We start from the raw sequence: 14,504 nt of genomic DNA on the forward strand, positions 1-14,504 counted from the left end.
GAAGGGCGCTCCGGGCGGGCCGTACCGCGTTCTGTGATTGAATTAATTCAGGTGAAATGCGGTTGTGGGAGAATGAAGTTATCCTTTTCATTCCAATGGTTTCAAGTGATAATTAGCGACGGTCAGCCAGTGCGTCGATTCTCTTGTGTGTGTGCAAGCTCACCTTCAACATATCTACATACTAATAAAAGTTGATGTGGTCCCCTTCATGAAAATACCAATTAATTCTTAAAATATAATGGCAATGTACGTGTATATAATGGTGTGTCAGGGGTTAGCCAAAGTTCCTGAATGAAGTTAGACTCTAGGAGTTGTTACTGCATAAACGGCATTCCGCACAGTAAGGACATTTTATTTTCCTTTGTAGTTTCCATTGGAAGATTTGAATTCAGACTTGCAGAAGACCCTCGATAGTGACTCTGACAGCGGGCAGGGCAGCTGTGAGACAGCCTCTCCGGGTCACTTCAGCAAGGGGACGGTGTCCCTGGATGGCGGAGGTCGGTCACGTTCCCCTGAGCCGTGCCTGGCGGTCGCTGCCTTCAGTGGTGCATTTTTCATTTTTGTTACACATAGCTCTTTAGGAAGTTGGAAGTTGTCATTGCTTGACCTGTATGAATCCAAACTGCCACTTTTTTTCTGCTCAGAATGTGGGCAGACACCTGTAAATCTCTGAAAAGCATTTTTTGAGGTACAGAAAGGAAAATAGTAAATGGGATGTGTCTTAATTGCTTACTTCCTTTCTTGTTATGATTTGTTTAACCTATGTACTTATTTAGTTAGTTACCGTGGGTTTTGTTTCTGTTTCAAGGCAAGTCACTAATTATCAGTGAAGGTTTTTCAGCTTTGCCTTTTTTTAGAGTTTAGGACCTCAATTTGGGTCAATTACATACTGCACTACAGGGAGAAGTGGATTTTGGAAACTTGAGTTCAAGCTGATTTGCTATAGATGTTGACATCTCTGAAACTTAACAGATGTGTAACTTTGTGTTTAACTGATTGTTTGTTAATTAACTTGTGGAATTTTCCTCGCCTTTCCATCATGTCTTTTGTTTTAATATATTTTGTCAGATTCAGAGGAAGAGATTTTTGTACGTAAAAAATCAAAAAGCAAGAAGGTGCTTCAGGACAGTGAAAGTGAAGATGGAGAGGATGTGCAGGACGATACTCTGGGTGGAGGAAAGGAAAACGGAGAGGAAAAAGAAAACATGACTGCCCAGAAGAACAAGAGATCTCATCGAATTTGCCAAGGCCTGCTAGATAGTGATGACAGTGACACTGGTGACCATTTGCAGATTGAAAACCTTGAAACAAGTGGAAAGTCTGGCTTGCCTGAGAATGAGTTGGAAGAGGAGAGACCCCTAAAATCAGGGAAAAAGTACAGAAAACATAAACAGGATTTAGAAGAAGAGACGGCAAAAAAAGCTGTAGGAAAATCAAGAAGAAGAAAGGAGAGAGAGAGAAGAATTGAGTCCATTAAACATCTGAAAAAAGAGAAGAAGCCTAGAGCAGAGGTATATATTTTGGCAGAAATTCTTTGAGTTTTTGGGGTTCGTTGGGGGTTTGTTACATGCACAAACTGCTTTGGTATTTCAGCTTTTCTCTACATTGCTGTGCTTGTTGCTGGAAGAAGTTTTGAGCTCCTTTTAAATTGGAAATCCAGTCTAAATAAATGGCTGCTTGGGAGTTTGCATATTGTTGCTATTTATAAAAAGCATATTTCAAGCATTAATTTATTCTATCTGAGCCATTTTGGTCTTCAGTAATTATTGAAATTCCGTACTTATCATAGACATAGGGAACATTGCTCCATGAATTACCTTATCAACTTTGCAGGGCTGTGAAGTGAATATGACTGACTTACAGGACACAAAAGATGCTAGATTGAAGATGGCATGTACTTTTTATAAGTTCTTTCATCAAGACCTTTTGACAATAATCTTAAATTAATGTCAAAGAACTGAAGGGGACCTTCTGAAATGAATTACACAAATACTTTATTCTTATGGCAAGCAGGTGGATGGTGCTGAGAGGTATCCTTTTAATGACAGTGGATGTCTTCTTGATGACAAAGAACTTTTTGATAATGGCTTAGAAGAGGAAAATGATTGCCCTCCTGTGGATGATGAGTCAATAGAATCAATACGAGCGGCAGTGAAAAACAAAATAAAAAACTATAAGGTAACATTTGATAGTGGTACAAGATTATTCGTTATTAGTGGGAAGTATTGTACTTGAGCATGTATGACACTTTTTGACAATGGTGCACTTCTACTGCTGTGACAGGGGAGAGAACAGTCCTCTGCTTTTTATTCTTAACGATGGAGGGATGTTGTCCTGGAAAGTTATAAATATAATGCTATGGCAGAAGCTTTGCAAATCTACCATAAGTATTATGTGGCATTTATGTTGGTTTATGAGAATACTTACTGGTTTTGATGACCACTGATGATTCTGTACAATTATTTTTTACTTTTTACTTGTTTGTCTTTGGTAGTGCCTGTGTATCTAGACAAATAAGTGAATCTCTTCTTATGCACTGTAGAACAAAGAACGATTTTCTGAGGGTGAAGGCTACAAACATGTGTTTGATGATGAGAACGAGGAAGCTGTATTAAAAGAACCAAAAAGGAAGGTGAAGTATTCTTTTTAAAGCTCTCCGTTATTTGTTGTGTTGACTCAAGTGTCTTTTTGTATGCACACTGTCCAATGTTTTCGTTGATTTACTATTTTTAATCTTTTTTAACTGGCTGCTTTATTCTGATTTCTTTCTGTTTGAAAGAGAAAAATAAGCTATTTAGAAAGTATTGATAGAATCCTGTATTTTGTTTTCTGACTTCAGAAGCCTTTCTTTTCTTTCCTTTCCTGAAGGAGCGGAAAGCAGCAAGGTTAGGTAAAGAAGCCATTAAACAGCTACATAGTGAGACCCAACGACTTATTAGAGGTAAAACTTGAATTCTTTGTATGTAGAGGGCTATAAAATGTTAAGAAATTCAGGGGAGAAATTGATGATAGGCACGTAGTAGAATTGAAACTGATCTTGCCATTCTGGTATTAACATCACAGTTAATTTCCTAATGAATCCATGGACACGTTGCAAATTTGGTCTTCAAGACTGTTGCTGTTGGAACTCTCTCCCAAACAGCAGTTTGCTGTATTCAAGTTTAAACTGTGTTGTTTGTGCCTAGTCACCTTTCTTTGCTGCAAAATACTTGTGTCAAGCTTCTTTGAATTTCAGAGATATCAAATAAATGCCTTGGATGAGTTTTTAAATTTTCTTTCACCTCCTTTCTCTGCTAGAATCATCTGTGTCTCTCCCATATCACGTGCCTGAGACCAAAAGCATTCATGACTTCTTCAAGCGTCGACCTCGACCAGTATGTCAAGGAAATGCCATGGCATTGCTGAAGTAAGGACTTAAACCTTCCTTGTATATTTTCATAAATTTTGAGGACATCTCAGCTTTGCTTTTGAGGATAACCAGACTTTTGCATGCTATAGGCGTTGTATGACGTACACACCTGCTCTGTGTGCAGTCACAGCTTTTTTTCTGATTTAATTTTAGCTGTTGCTTTGGCTGGAACATTTTATTAAGAAACTTCTTAGACTTTTTTAATTACATGAACACCTGGAAATTAGGAGTGTTAACATAAGGCAATGCTGCACTCTTAGCACAGTCGTACTGCTGAAGTAATCAGGGCCTAGTAGTAACTCCAGATGAAGTAACGTGCTTATGCAAAGTTACTTTAATTTGGTTTAGACTGGACTACAACATTTCACTTGGACTATTTCTTCTTTTGAGTAATGTGTAGTAAAATACTTAAGCTACTGTATTCACAAAATCTCTCAGGAATTTGTTACTGTGATAATGTAACTAACTAGTACAAACTCTTTCCTTATTTCCTCAAAATGAAGTTTTCCAGGCTTCTGTCCTTCACGTCTTCCTACACATTTATGACAATAATTAGAAAAGGGTTTGTTTCTCTCTGAGTTTATTCCCAAGCTCTTCTCCCCTTTCACAATAGCCGTGGGTGAGATACTTCTTTCTGCCATTGTTAGGTCCACTAAATACCAGCTATCCCTAAATGAAGAATCTGCAGACACCAAGAACTTGAGCATGGATTGCAAAGATAGGCAAATGGAAGGTGATCAACCAGCAGCTAACGAACCAGAAACAAGCCTTGGCAGAGATGTTGATACTACTGTGAACGAGCCTCTTGCTGATATAGGGAAGAACTTGACAGAAGACTGTGCTGAAAAGCGCGGGCAGGACAGTGATGATCCTCATACAACTGGGACTGTGACAACTGATAATAACACAGGAGAAGAGCAGCGCTCTAACTGCCTAAGCACTGACTGTAGTGAACAAAAAGAGAATGAAATTCCTATCGCAGTTGGAGGAGATGCCCTTCAGCAAAGAAATGAAACGGCACCAGACTTAGAATTTGAAAAACTCAATCAACAATTGCGGCCTGGATTGGGGGCACAGCCTGAAAAAGTGAGGAAGTCCAAGTTGGATAAACTTCGTGAACTGGGAATAGACCTGTCCATCAAGCCAAGGATCTGCTCGGGCAGCGAATCCTTTATAAACCTGGATGAATCTGATTCAAATAAAGGTATCACTTTTATTGTTGCAATCCTGCCATATCTGTCCAAGTAAGCAGAGTTAAGCTGACTTGGACTGGAAAATCTCTGAGAAATGTTTAGGTGATAGAACAGTCAGGCACATTCATGTAACAGTACACATGCTTTCCTTGATGTTGGCATTCCTTTTCTTTCAGCTGATGTTTAAAAGGGAAGTTCTGAGTCCTTAATATTTGAAAGCTTGAAGGAATGCTCAGTGATAACTATTTAATGATGAATGATTTATTTCCATTTTGCTGTTACAAATTATGTTGGTACTTAAAGCACATGGAAGCGCTTTCCTCAAGTTGATTCAAAATGAGGCATGCAGTAATTATCTGGAAACAAAACTGGCCTGTGTTCCAGAGTGTTCACCATGGATTTTGTTAAAAGGCAAGGCTGGATAGCAAGCAAAAATATACTTCTGTAGCAAGAATGTTTTGAGTGTCTTTAGGTACTGGAATTTGAACATCTGTTAATCAATATTTAATAGCTGACCTTGTTTCACAGAAAGATTGGAAATGGTTAGGCAATTCTATAATTCCATTAAATTTGTTATGTATTAGAAGATATTAAGATGTCTGGATTGGATGCTACTTCTGTGCATGCAGGAAACTGACCTCTGCCAAGAAACAGTGCTTTCGTCAGCCATCAGTCTGGTTTTAGATATCTGTGTTAGCAGAAATTTAGAGAAGCCTGGTGGCTGGAAGGCTAGACTGGAAGTGAACTGAGGTCGTAGTTAATAGTAAGGTAATTTAATATTAGCTAATATCAAGTACAAGTTAGAGCAAAATATACTGTAATGTTTTGTTAGTCAAATAGAATGGTTTTGCAAACATTAAAATATTAAAGGGTTAGAGTTTTTAACTGACTTCCTTGAAAAAATAATCTCAATTTCTACTCTTGATACAACACTCGATGCTTTTAAGTGCTATCAAATTAATTAAATTAGCATTTTGAAATGTAATTAATGTGTATTTAAAGAATTAGAAGCCTTGAAAGCCCGTTTCTTGAAGCACACTCTTAAAACATCAAAATCCAAAGTTGAACGGACCATAAACATGAACATTATTCGCAAGGAGACGACATCTGAAGGAAAAGAGGAACTGAAAGCAGATGTGGTACCAGCAGTATTAGCTGCAGAGAGCCTGGATGAAACAGTCCACATGAAGCCAGGTCGGTTTGGGAGAAGTGATGGGGTTTTTGTCTCTCATTCCCTCTTTCCCAATGCTGCCGTATGAAATACAGATGAAGGGATCTTCATCTGTAGAACTAGTATGTATGTTCCCTCTAGTGCATAGCCCTGGTTTAAAAAAGAATCTTGAAAGATCTCTTAAATAGCACTGGCCAGTGTAGGGCAGCCTCAGACAGATCTTTGCGGCTGGTTCTCTGGATTTCTCCCCGTCTGTACCAAAATCTGTATAACCGTATATCCTCACTGTTGTTTTCCATCAGCCCTCTGAGTGTAACTCTCAGACTTCTTGTGAACTATTACCATTAGGGAAGCATCTCTCATGCTTCCTTATTTCTACACTGCAGTTTCTAATAGAATTTTATGCATTTGCAAACAAAAATACATGTGGAATGGGACTTTCCCATAACATCCATTACCAGAAGTAGATTGTTTGGCTGGTTCTATGGGCAGACATTATTTTTAGCTGCTCTTAATTATTTCTTGTGCTATAGCACATCTGCCCATGGCAAATGGATGCTCTTGTTCCCAAAAGATGCAGTGGCGAGACAGACCCGATTCTTATGCAGAGTGCTGCACCGGTGGCGTTTATGGATAATGAGGAATCTTGGTAATTCATGAGATTGTGAGGTCTCTCTAAATTGAGATCATTGAAACACACTGCTCTAGCTCTTATAGCTGGCAGATCAATTCATAAAAACATTTAAAACCAAGTAATTTTTTTAAATGCCCTTTTTATGTGTGTAGACTGGATGCTTGAAGGCAATAAAGTTAAGGATTTACTGTGGTACATCTAATCTATTAATTTATTCCTTTCTATCCAGGTGAAAAGCTACAAGCGCTGAAGGCTAAACTCCAGGAGGCCATGAAACTCCGCAGGACTGAGGAACGCCAAAAGCGGCAAGCACTGTTTAAACTGGATAATGAGGACATGTTGGAGGAAGAAGAGGAGGAGGAGGAGGAAGAAATGACAGATGAGTCGGAGGAAGAGGAAGAAGGCAATCATGAGGTCTGTATGCAATGTTTTTACACCATTTAGTCAGCTTCTCGATTCTGCTGCCCCTCCCCGATGAAATGAGACTTTTGGACACTATTAATATTAGGGAAATTGCCAAGAATTCTTCCTAGAAGCTAAAAAATTGCTACAGTTGGCATGTTCAGGGTTTGGATTGTCTAAAACTGAATGTATTAGTATTTTCTTTATTTGTCTAAACAATACTGAAACAAATGTAAGTGTATAAATGATTCTGGTGCCACTTTCTCTTTTTATACATCCTTGACTCATTGCTAGTAGGGGACAGACGGAGGTCAGCTGCCCAATCTGGGGTAGGGTTTGCCGTGGCCTTTCCTTTCTAAAAAGGATCAGCATAGCTTGGCTGCTTCGAGCACCTCTATGCCAGTTGTCTCAGAGGAGTAGGTGCGTGTACGAACTGTAAATGTCACGCTGCTTCATTCTCTGCATGTTAAAACATTTTCTTGAAAAGTATGTGAGGAAGTTGATGGAGCAAAGCAGTGATCACCATCGCTCTGCTGTGTTTGGGGATGTGTTTTAGAATGTGGAATTTCTGCTGGATGAAGCAGAGGAAGATAACGAAGACATAGAAGAGAAACAGGTTGAAGATGGTGATAAAGAAACTGACAAAGAATCAGTTGATGGAGAAAAGCTGGAGAAATCTGTGCACTGTGATTCTGTTCTCAAACCACCTTCAACAGAGTCTACATTGATGCTTTTTAAGGACAGCTCCTCCAAAATGGGGTAAATGAACCAAGCTTTAAAAATGGTGCCTGAGCAATTTAAAATTTGATCAATAAACGTAGGTGTTTTGATTAAAGTGCTTTTTTAAGTTTTTTAAAGAAAAAAATATATGAATTCACATATAACTACTAGAACAAGACAGAAAAAAATACTCTTAATGACTATAATTGTTGTTTAGCGGAATAATTTGTTTCTTAAAGTGTACTAGATATATTTTTGTGTTGCCTTCTTTTTTTTTTTTTGCAACTAGGCTTGACAGACAACAGTAATTCATCTTGTCTATATTAGTAAATACATTTTATTTCATGAATTGCAGATATTCTCTTCCTGATGAGAAACTTGAAATGGAAGAAGCTGCAGACAAAGGACCTACTAAGTTAGGTAAAGTAGAACTATTATTGTAGCTAGCATATTTTTTCACATGGCACACGTATAAGTTTTATTTGGGATTGGTATTCAATACTTTTGTTACCTCATGAGTTGTATAGTTATACAGTGTGATTATAAAAGTTTAGGCTGATGAAAGAAATGGGAGAGCTTGAAAGAACTAGAGGAAAATAAAGTTCAAAATGATACCAGAAAAATACTAAAACAGTCAGAAATCAAGATGAAATTCAGTGAAAAAGTGCAACGTGCATCCTCCATACGGAAGGAAATCCAACGTGAGCACAGAATAATGAATTTTTAGCAAGGTGATGGTGTTGCAAAATAGTATCTTGAGGTTTTACTGGATCACCAACAGAAAAAAGTTGTTAAGCACTGTATTTAAATATTTGTTTTCTTTTCAGAGGATGATGATTCATTTTCTCTGCCAACACTAGCAAAAGAGAATAGCCATAACAGCAGCTTTGAGTTGATTGGCTCCATGATTCCATCGTATCAGCCCTGTAACAAACAGATGTCACGTGGAGGGAACTTTTTGTCTGCAGCAGGAGGTTTCAGGTCACCTTCTCCAGGTTTTTTCAAAACAAGCTTTATCAGCTCTGCTTCCAAGGTAAGGGCCTCTTAGTCCTGTTCCCATCATATATTGACACAAAAGGTAGTAAATAAATGTATTTTATCCTGACTGTCATATCTATCAAAAAAGTAATATCAGAAGAAGGCATCTGGTGAAATGCTTTTATGAGTGTAAGATTTCAGAAAAGCAAACTGTCCCTGGAGTTGAAAATGTCTCCACATTGGAATGGATAAAAATTACATTATAAAAACTTATATTCTAAAACATCTAAAATATGTACATTATTTTTTTTTAAGCATACTTATATGAGCTACACAACATCTGATGTCAGTGAACTCTAACTTGTATGTTTTACATTCTTTTAATAGAGCTCAGGAAAGACGTCTGAGCCATCTCTTCCCATAGAAGATTCCCAGGACCTGTATAATGCCTCTCCTGAGCCTAAGAGTTTATTTCCAGGGGCTGGGGAGTCACAGTTTCAATTTTCCCTGGAAGATGACACTCAGAGCCAGCTGCTTGATGCAGATGGGTAAGTGATAGGTGTAAAGGATGACATTTTGTGCCCTTTAACAGAAATAGGACATCTAGACTGGCAAGATTTTTCTAACTACAGACTTTCTTTCAGGTTCTTGAATGTTGGACAACATAGAAATAAATACCAGTCCTCAAAGCATCAGCTGACTCTGGCTAGTATGGATGAGAACGCAATGGATGCCAATATGGATGAATTACTGGACTTGTGTTCTGGACAGTTTAGCAGTCAAGCTGAACATGTGCCAAATACCAGCAGCAACAAAAAGCAGAACATGGAAGAATTGCTCAATCTTTGCTCAGGAAAATTTGTGTCTCAGAGTATGTCCTGAATTCTGTTTTCAGCTTTGCTGGTTACTTGATTTATAAGCTTTATGCTAAGGTACCCTTTAATTCTGTGCACTAATGCAGAACGTGGAACTTCCGAGACTTCTGAGAGCTCTTTGTGGGAGCATGCTCACTGTAATTTCTAGGATGCTCTCTGACATTTTAAGAATAGAACTGTATCTGTCTAATAAGGTGCCATCTTACTACTTTTTATAGCAGGTTCTCCAACATGGGCATCTTCGGTATCTTCCAAGGCAGAAAAAGACAGTGACATAGAAGATCCAATGGCAGAAGCTCTAGCGCTTTGTTCAGGCTCCTTTCCCACAGACAGGTTAGCATCGTTCTTCCTAAAATTTACAGAAGCTTACAGTGGTGGTTGTCTTGTTTCACTCTTGATGTGTTTTCTTACTTGATGCCAATTCAAAATGCTGTAAACAAAGTGAGGTCTGTTTTGGAGATAAAGCAGTCCCTCTAAATCAGCAACATACATTGTTTCCCACAGCTACTGTGAAGGGAAATTCTTCTTTGTCTTTCACTGATAGTGAAAGAAGTGTTGAAGGACTTTCATCAAACTGAGAAAAGATTGTTAGAATGTAGGACTTTTGGGTTCTGATCTGGGCTGTTGGCAAACTACGGGAACCATAACCCAATGTAAGTTGGACACTTTCATTTTTTCCAGTGACTAAACTAGAAAGGTGTGTGGCTGCCCGACAAAAGGATAATGAGGCTTAACAAATGGGAATGGTAGAGGGATCCAAGAAGAATTTTAGAGGGAAACAAACTCAGAAATTAGTACTTGTCCCACAGTTTCTGCAAGCGAGGGTCTTAAAGCGTCAATGCTCGTGGGGATTTTGGGCATTTAGAGCTAAATGCTCTTGAGAGACTGTAGCACTCTGAGCACTCACAGGTAATTGCCTGAGACCAGCTGATGTGGGGGTTGAAATTTTGCCTTTAATTATTGCGAAGCCATCATTGGAGGTGAAGTGAAAACGTGTATTTCTTTCATTTACTTTTCTCCTAGGGAAGAGGAAGATGAGGAGGAGCAAGAAGAACTTGGTGATTTTCAGCTTTTAACAGATGACAACGCCTTTGATAGTGAAGAGGTACGAACTGATGGAGCAAGGCAACTGCAAGAGGATTCCATTTATCTACTTAGGTTTTTGTTAATATAACCATCAATGCAAAATATCACTGTTTCCATAACAAGCTACTGAAACATTTTTAAGAGCAATGTTTGGATCATTTAAAACGTCTCCTAAATATTATTATACACTGGATAAAGCATCTTAGCATAGCAAATCCTCTGAAAAATCTCTGGTGTTTTAGCCTGTGTTTATTGATTGAAGAATGGAAGAAGCTGTCATTACAAAGCAATCCACTTTCAGAAACTCCTTAATTTCTGAAAACTTTCTCTTTGATAGGATGAAAAAAGTGGAGATAGTGATGCTGAAGAAGCAGAAGTGAGCGATGAAGAAGAAGAACTGCTGAGACATAGACAGGGCTTGAAGAAAAAACTGTAAGTACATCTTTTTGTATCTTAATTGCCAGGCAGAATGGAATATTAATAGCACTAGAAATATAGTGTATACTTATTCCCTCCCTGGCATTAGTAGCTTTATATGGTATTGGCTCTGGCTGGTTTTTTGCTTTGATGCTGTCACACGAGTTTAACTATGTTGCTGGTGGGTTATAGAGGATTTCAGTTAAAATTATCATTATAGATGGAAATCAAAAGGCCACGATGAAAGTGATGCAAAAAAAAGGGGTGCAAGAGTATTGCTGTCATTCTGCATGTCTTTATTTGTTCTTGTAAGTAAAACATCTAGTTGACAGTCACTGTTGCCATCACAGTTGGTAGGCAACCAGCGAGGAATCTGGTGGACGACAATAATTTGGGGTGTTGCATGTTGGCAGGCTGTGTATGTAAATGTGCAAGAACTCAGGTCTTAGTCTTTTCAAAAATTAAAGATGAATCGTAGTTTCTCATTTAGGATATGTGTTGATTTCATGTCAAAAGATAAATCTTGCTTTCAGAAGAGTTGTGTGATTATTATTGGTTTACCAAACTGAACTGTCTTAATGTTGTTTTATAGAAAACTGCAGGATTTCATGGAAGATGAGGCAGAGCTGTCAGGGAGTGATGTGGGAAGTGAGGATGAATATGATGGTGAAGACCTGAATGAATACGAAGAAGAGATTATTGATGAGGAACTCCCTAATGAAGTGGAATTAGAAAATCAAATACAGAAATTACACATGTCAGTGACAGTATTAGCATATATTTATGTGTGTGAAGTCGGGGCTCTGGGATATCATCTGGTCTAACCTCCTCCCTTTCTTCTGCGGTGATAGGAAGGCAATGCTGGATGACGACAAGCGTCAGTTACGCTTGTACCAGGAGAGATACCTCATTGATGGTGACCTGCATAGTGATGGCCCTGGCAGAATGAGGAGATTCAGATGGAAAAACATAGGTGCCTTTCTGATCCAGAGTTAATAGAGGGGGTGAAAGACTAGAAAGAGAGCGTGTGTGCGTGTGAAATAGCACTCAGTAGTCCTTCAGAAATAAATAAAGTCTTTCAGAACTAAATTGGGTTGGGGGGTTCTGGTTTTGGTTTTGTTTTGTGGGGTTTTTTTTGTTTGATGTGGGGTTCTGGTTGTTTGGTGGTGTTTTTTTTTTTTTTTTACTAATCCAACTATTTTATGCCTCTTTTGAAATTGATAGCTATTTTTTTCCCCTTTGTCTAGATTATGCTTCACAGATTGACTTATTTCAGAGAGATTCAGATAATGATGATGAAAATGAACAGTTTGATGAGACAGAAGCAAAATGGAGGAAAGAGCGCTTTGAACGAGAACAATGGCTTCGTGAGCAGGTATTAGCTTCAAGAAACGCATCTTACTCAGTCTTTTTCTGTACCGTTGCTAGATGTGAAATTGTTAGTTCTTAAACTTAAACTCTGGAAAAAATACCATTCATAAATGTATCTTTGTTTTTCATCATGAATTTTGCTCTTTCTCTCTACAAGTATGGTACAGAGAATTCAGAAGGGAGGGGCAAAACAACCATGTTCTGAAATAGTCAGCTTCAAAGCTGGAGCAAGTCTCTTATGCTGGAAGTGTAACTTCAGGTTCTAGAAGTTTCCGTACTAGGTCAGATTTGCCAGCTGAATGTGATGTTACGTGTTTGCAGTTCATTAATAGAATGAGGATGATAAAGTAACTAAGAAAGGGCAATAAACTTTTACAGTAGAAAGTAAATAAAAATGAATATATTAATTTACATAATGAAAAGACTTGATCTACTTAAAATACTGAATGAAACGTTCATTCTTAGGATGAACTTCTTCAGTTTTACAAAGTGTCTTCTCTCTGCTACAGAAAGAAAAAAATGAAGAGCAGGAGGAAGAGGAGGAAGAAATTGATGAAGATAGCCAATTCATGAAGCTAGCAAAAAAAGTAACTGCTAAGTCCCTACAGAAGAAAGGTAAGCTTATGTTTTATTGAATTGGCAATCAAATAAGAGAAAGAAAGTTTAACTTCCATCACTCGTGCTCTCCAGTGCAGCATTTCACCTATCAGAAAACTCGAGTGTCTAGTTTTCATAGACCAGTCTGAGCTCATGTCTTCCAGAACTTGAAAAGCTAAAGGTATAAAAACATTGAAAACATGCAACTGCAAGGCTGATGATAATTGTGGGTATTTACCTAATAAAATAGGATGCTGCTACTTGAAAAAAATTTTGTAGAGTGGAAATAAATTCCTCTACATCTTTGTTTAGTCTTTTATTCTTCATTGCTTGCCTTTCAGTCACAGAGTAGACTGTGACATTCAGCCTAGCAGTTTTCTTGAAATATCTGTGACTTATGGAAAAACTATGTAATGGAGTGAAATTAAATTTGTTTTCCTTGGTTGTGGCAAAAACATGACTCCCAAGTGTGCAAAGCTGTTTCAAAACTAAATTTTCCCTTCTAACTGATAGAACTAAGTGCCAGTCATCCATCAGTTGTGTGGCTCATAGTATAATTCGATGCAGATTTTTTTTTTTTCTCCTACAGTTTTTACTATTATCAATTCTAAGTTCTTCAGCTGATATAAAATTATATTCTTTCGAATGAAGTTGAGAAACTGACGTTTTCCTCTGTGTCTCTGCTAGCAAGCCCAGCAGTAGTGGTACAAGACACGACACTGTTACCCCGGAACCCGTTTGAAACATTCAGACCTGCCAGTGCCCCCCAGGTTGGTAACGGTCCTGAACGATGGTATTTCCACACTGCACCTGTAGAACGCAGCAAAGTCAGCTGAGCCTGGATTCCGGCCACCTCTGGCTGCTGTGGCAGGGAGGAACCCACTAAAAGAGCTGTCTTCTTTGTGTGAGTGGTTTAACACAGCATTTCTTTGTTCTTCAGATAAAAAATGGGTCTCTCTTGAACAGACCTAAAGCTGTCCTTCAGAAACTAGCAGCAATGTCAGATCTTAATCCAAACGCACCTCGAAATTCAAGGAATTTTGTCTTTCATACACTTTCCCCAGAGAAGAGTGAAGAGGCAAAGGAGAAGTCAAAACTTCAGGTAAAGATTGGCGTGAAATGTGCTGCCAATTGTGTAGATTATTTAAGCGTACAGGCACTAAGCACTGCCAAGCAGTTTAGAGCACTGCTGTTTTAAATATTCTCTGTGTTGCCCTAGTATGTGCTCTCACACCAAATAGCTCTCTGATGATTTAGAACTTAAACTTTTTGGAGATTATGTATATTCTAATGTGTCCTCCTCCCCTGTAGGTGAAGAAAAGAGGTCCTACTGCAGTAATAACCTCTCTGGCCAAACGGCCCAGGGTAGAGAGCACAGAGGACACAAGTCAAAGCCGAAGCATATTCCAGTACTTGGAGAGCTGAATGTTTCTGTTCAGGGCCAGAGGTTGTATCTCTTCTCTTTGCCGGTTGCGGTTTGTTTTGCAAATCTGCCAGCAATCGTCAGGAAGGTAAACAAATTGCCGTATGCTCTCCTGCTGCCATTTAATTCACAAGTTCCAGTAATTTCCAGGAAATGGTCTTGTTTATTCCCCTTTGTTTGTTCTCGGTGCTCCGTGGCAAAGGAGAGCACAAAACCCGTGCTTGGTTT

At 38.5% G+C, this 14,504-nt stretch overlaps 1 protein-coding gene across 1 annotated transcript; it reads left to right on the forward strand.

Annotated features, from left to right (window-relative positions):
• Positions 1-488: 488 nt before the first annotated feature.
• Positions 489-14,278, forward strand: CLSPN (claspin). The gene is made up of 24 exons (XM_009895620.1): positions 489-497; positions 1,077-1,504; positions 1,998-2,178; positions 2,543-2,632; positions 2,869-2,941; positions 3,298-3,406; positions 4,057-4,613; positions 5,605-5,796; positions 6,637-6,821; positions 7,366-7,568; positions 7,885-7,949; positions 8,357-8,562; positions 8,895-9,055; positions 9,152-9,378; positions 9,604-9,715; positions 10,406-10,487; positions 10,806-10,900; positions 11,478-11,642; positions 11,737-11,858; positions 12,133-12,260; positions 12,766-12,871; positions 13,541-13,623; positions 13,794-13,955; positions 14,165-14,278. Exons 1-24 carry the CDS (start codon positions 489-491, stop codon positions 14,276-14,278), a joined length of 3,855 nt encoding a protein of 1,284 aa, XP_009893922.1.
• The last annotated feature ends 226 nt before the right edge of the window (positions 14,279-14,504 follow it).

The sequence above is a fragment of the Charadrius vociferus genome, unplaced genomic scaffold (assembly GCF_000708025.1).
Source record: "Charadrius vociferus isolate BGI_N301 unplaced genomic scaffold, ASM70802v2 scaffold812, whole genome shotgun sequence".
Taxonomy (NCBI): domain Eukaryota; kingdom Metazoa; phylum Chordata; class Aves; order Charadriiformes; family Charadriidae; genus Charadrius; species Charadrius vociferus.

Coding starts and splice junctions, on each gene's coding strand:
- CLSPN (XM_009895620.1), top strand. Junction 7,950..8,356: donor CAAAGGACCTACTAAGTTAG/GTAAAGTAGAAC, acceptor TTTTCTTTTCAG/AGGATGATGATTCATTTTCT. Junction 13,956..14,164: donor AGGAGAAGTCAAAACTTCAG/GTAAAGATTGGC, acceptor CCTCCCCTGTAG/GTGAAGAAAAGAGGTCCTAC.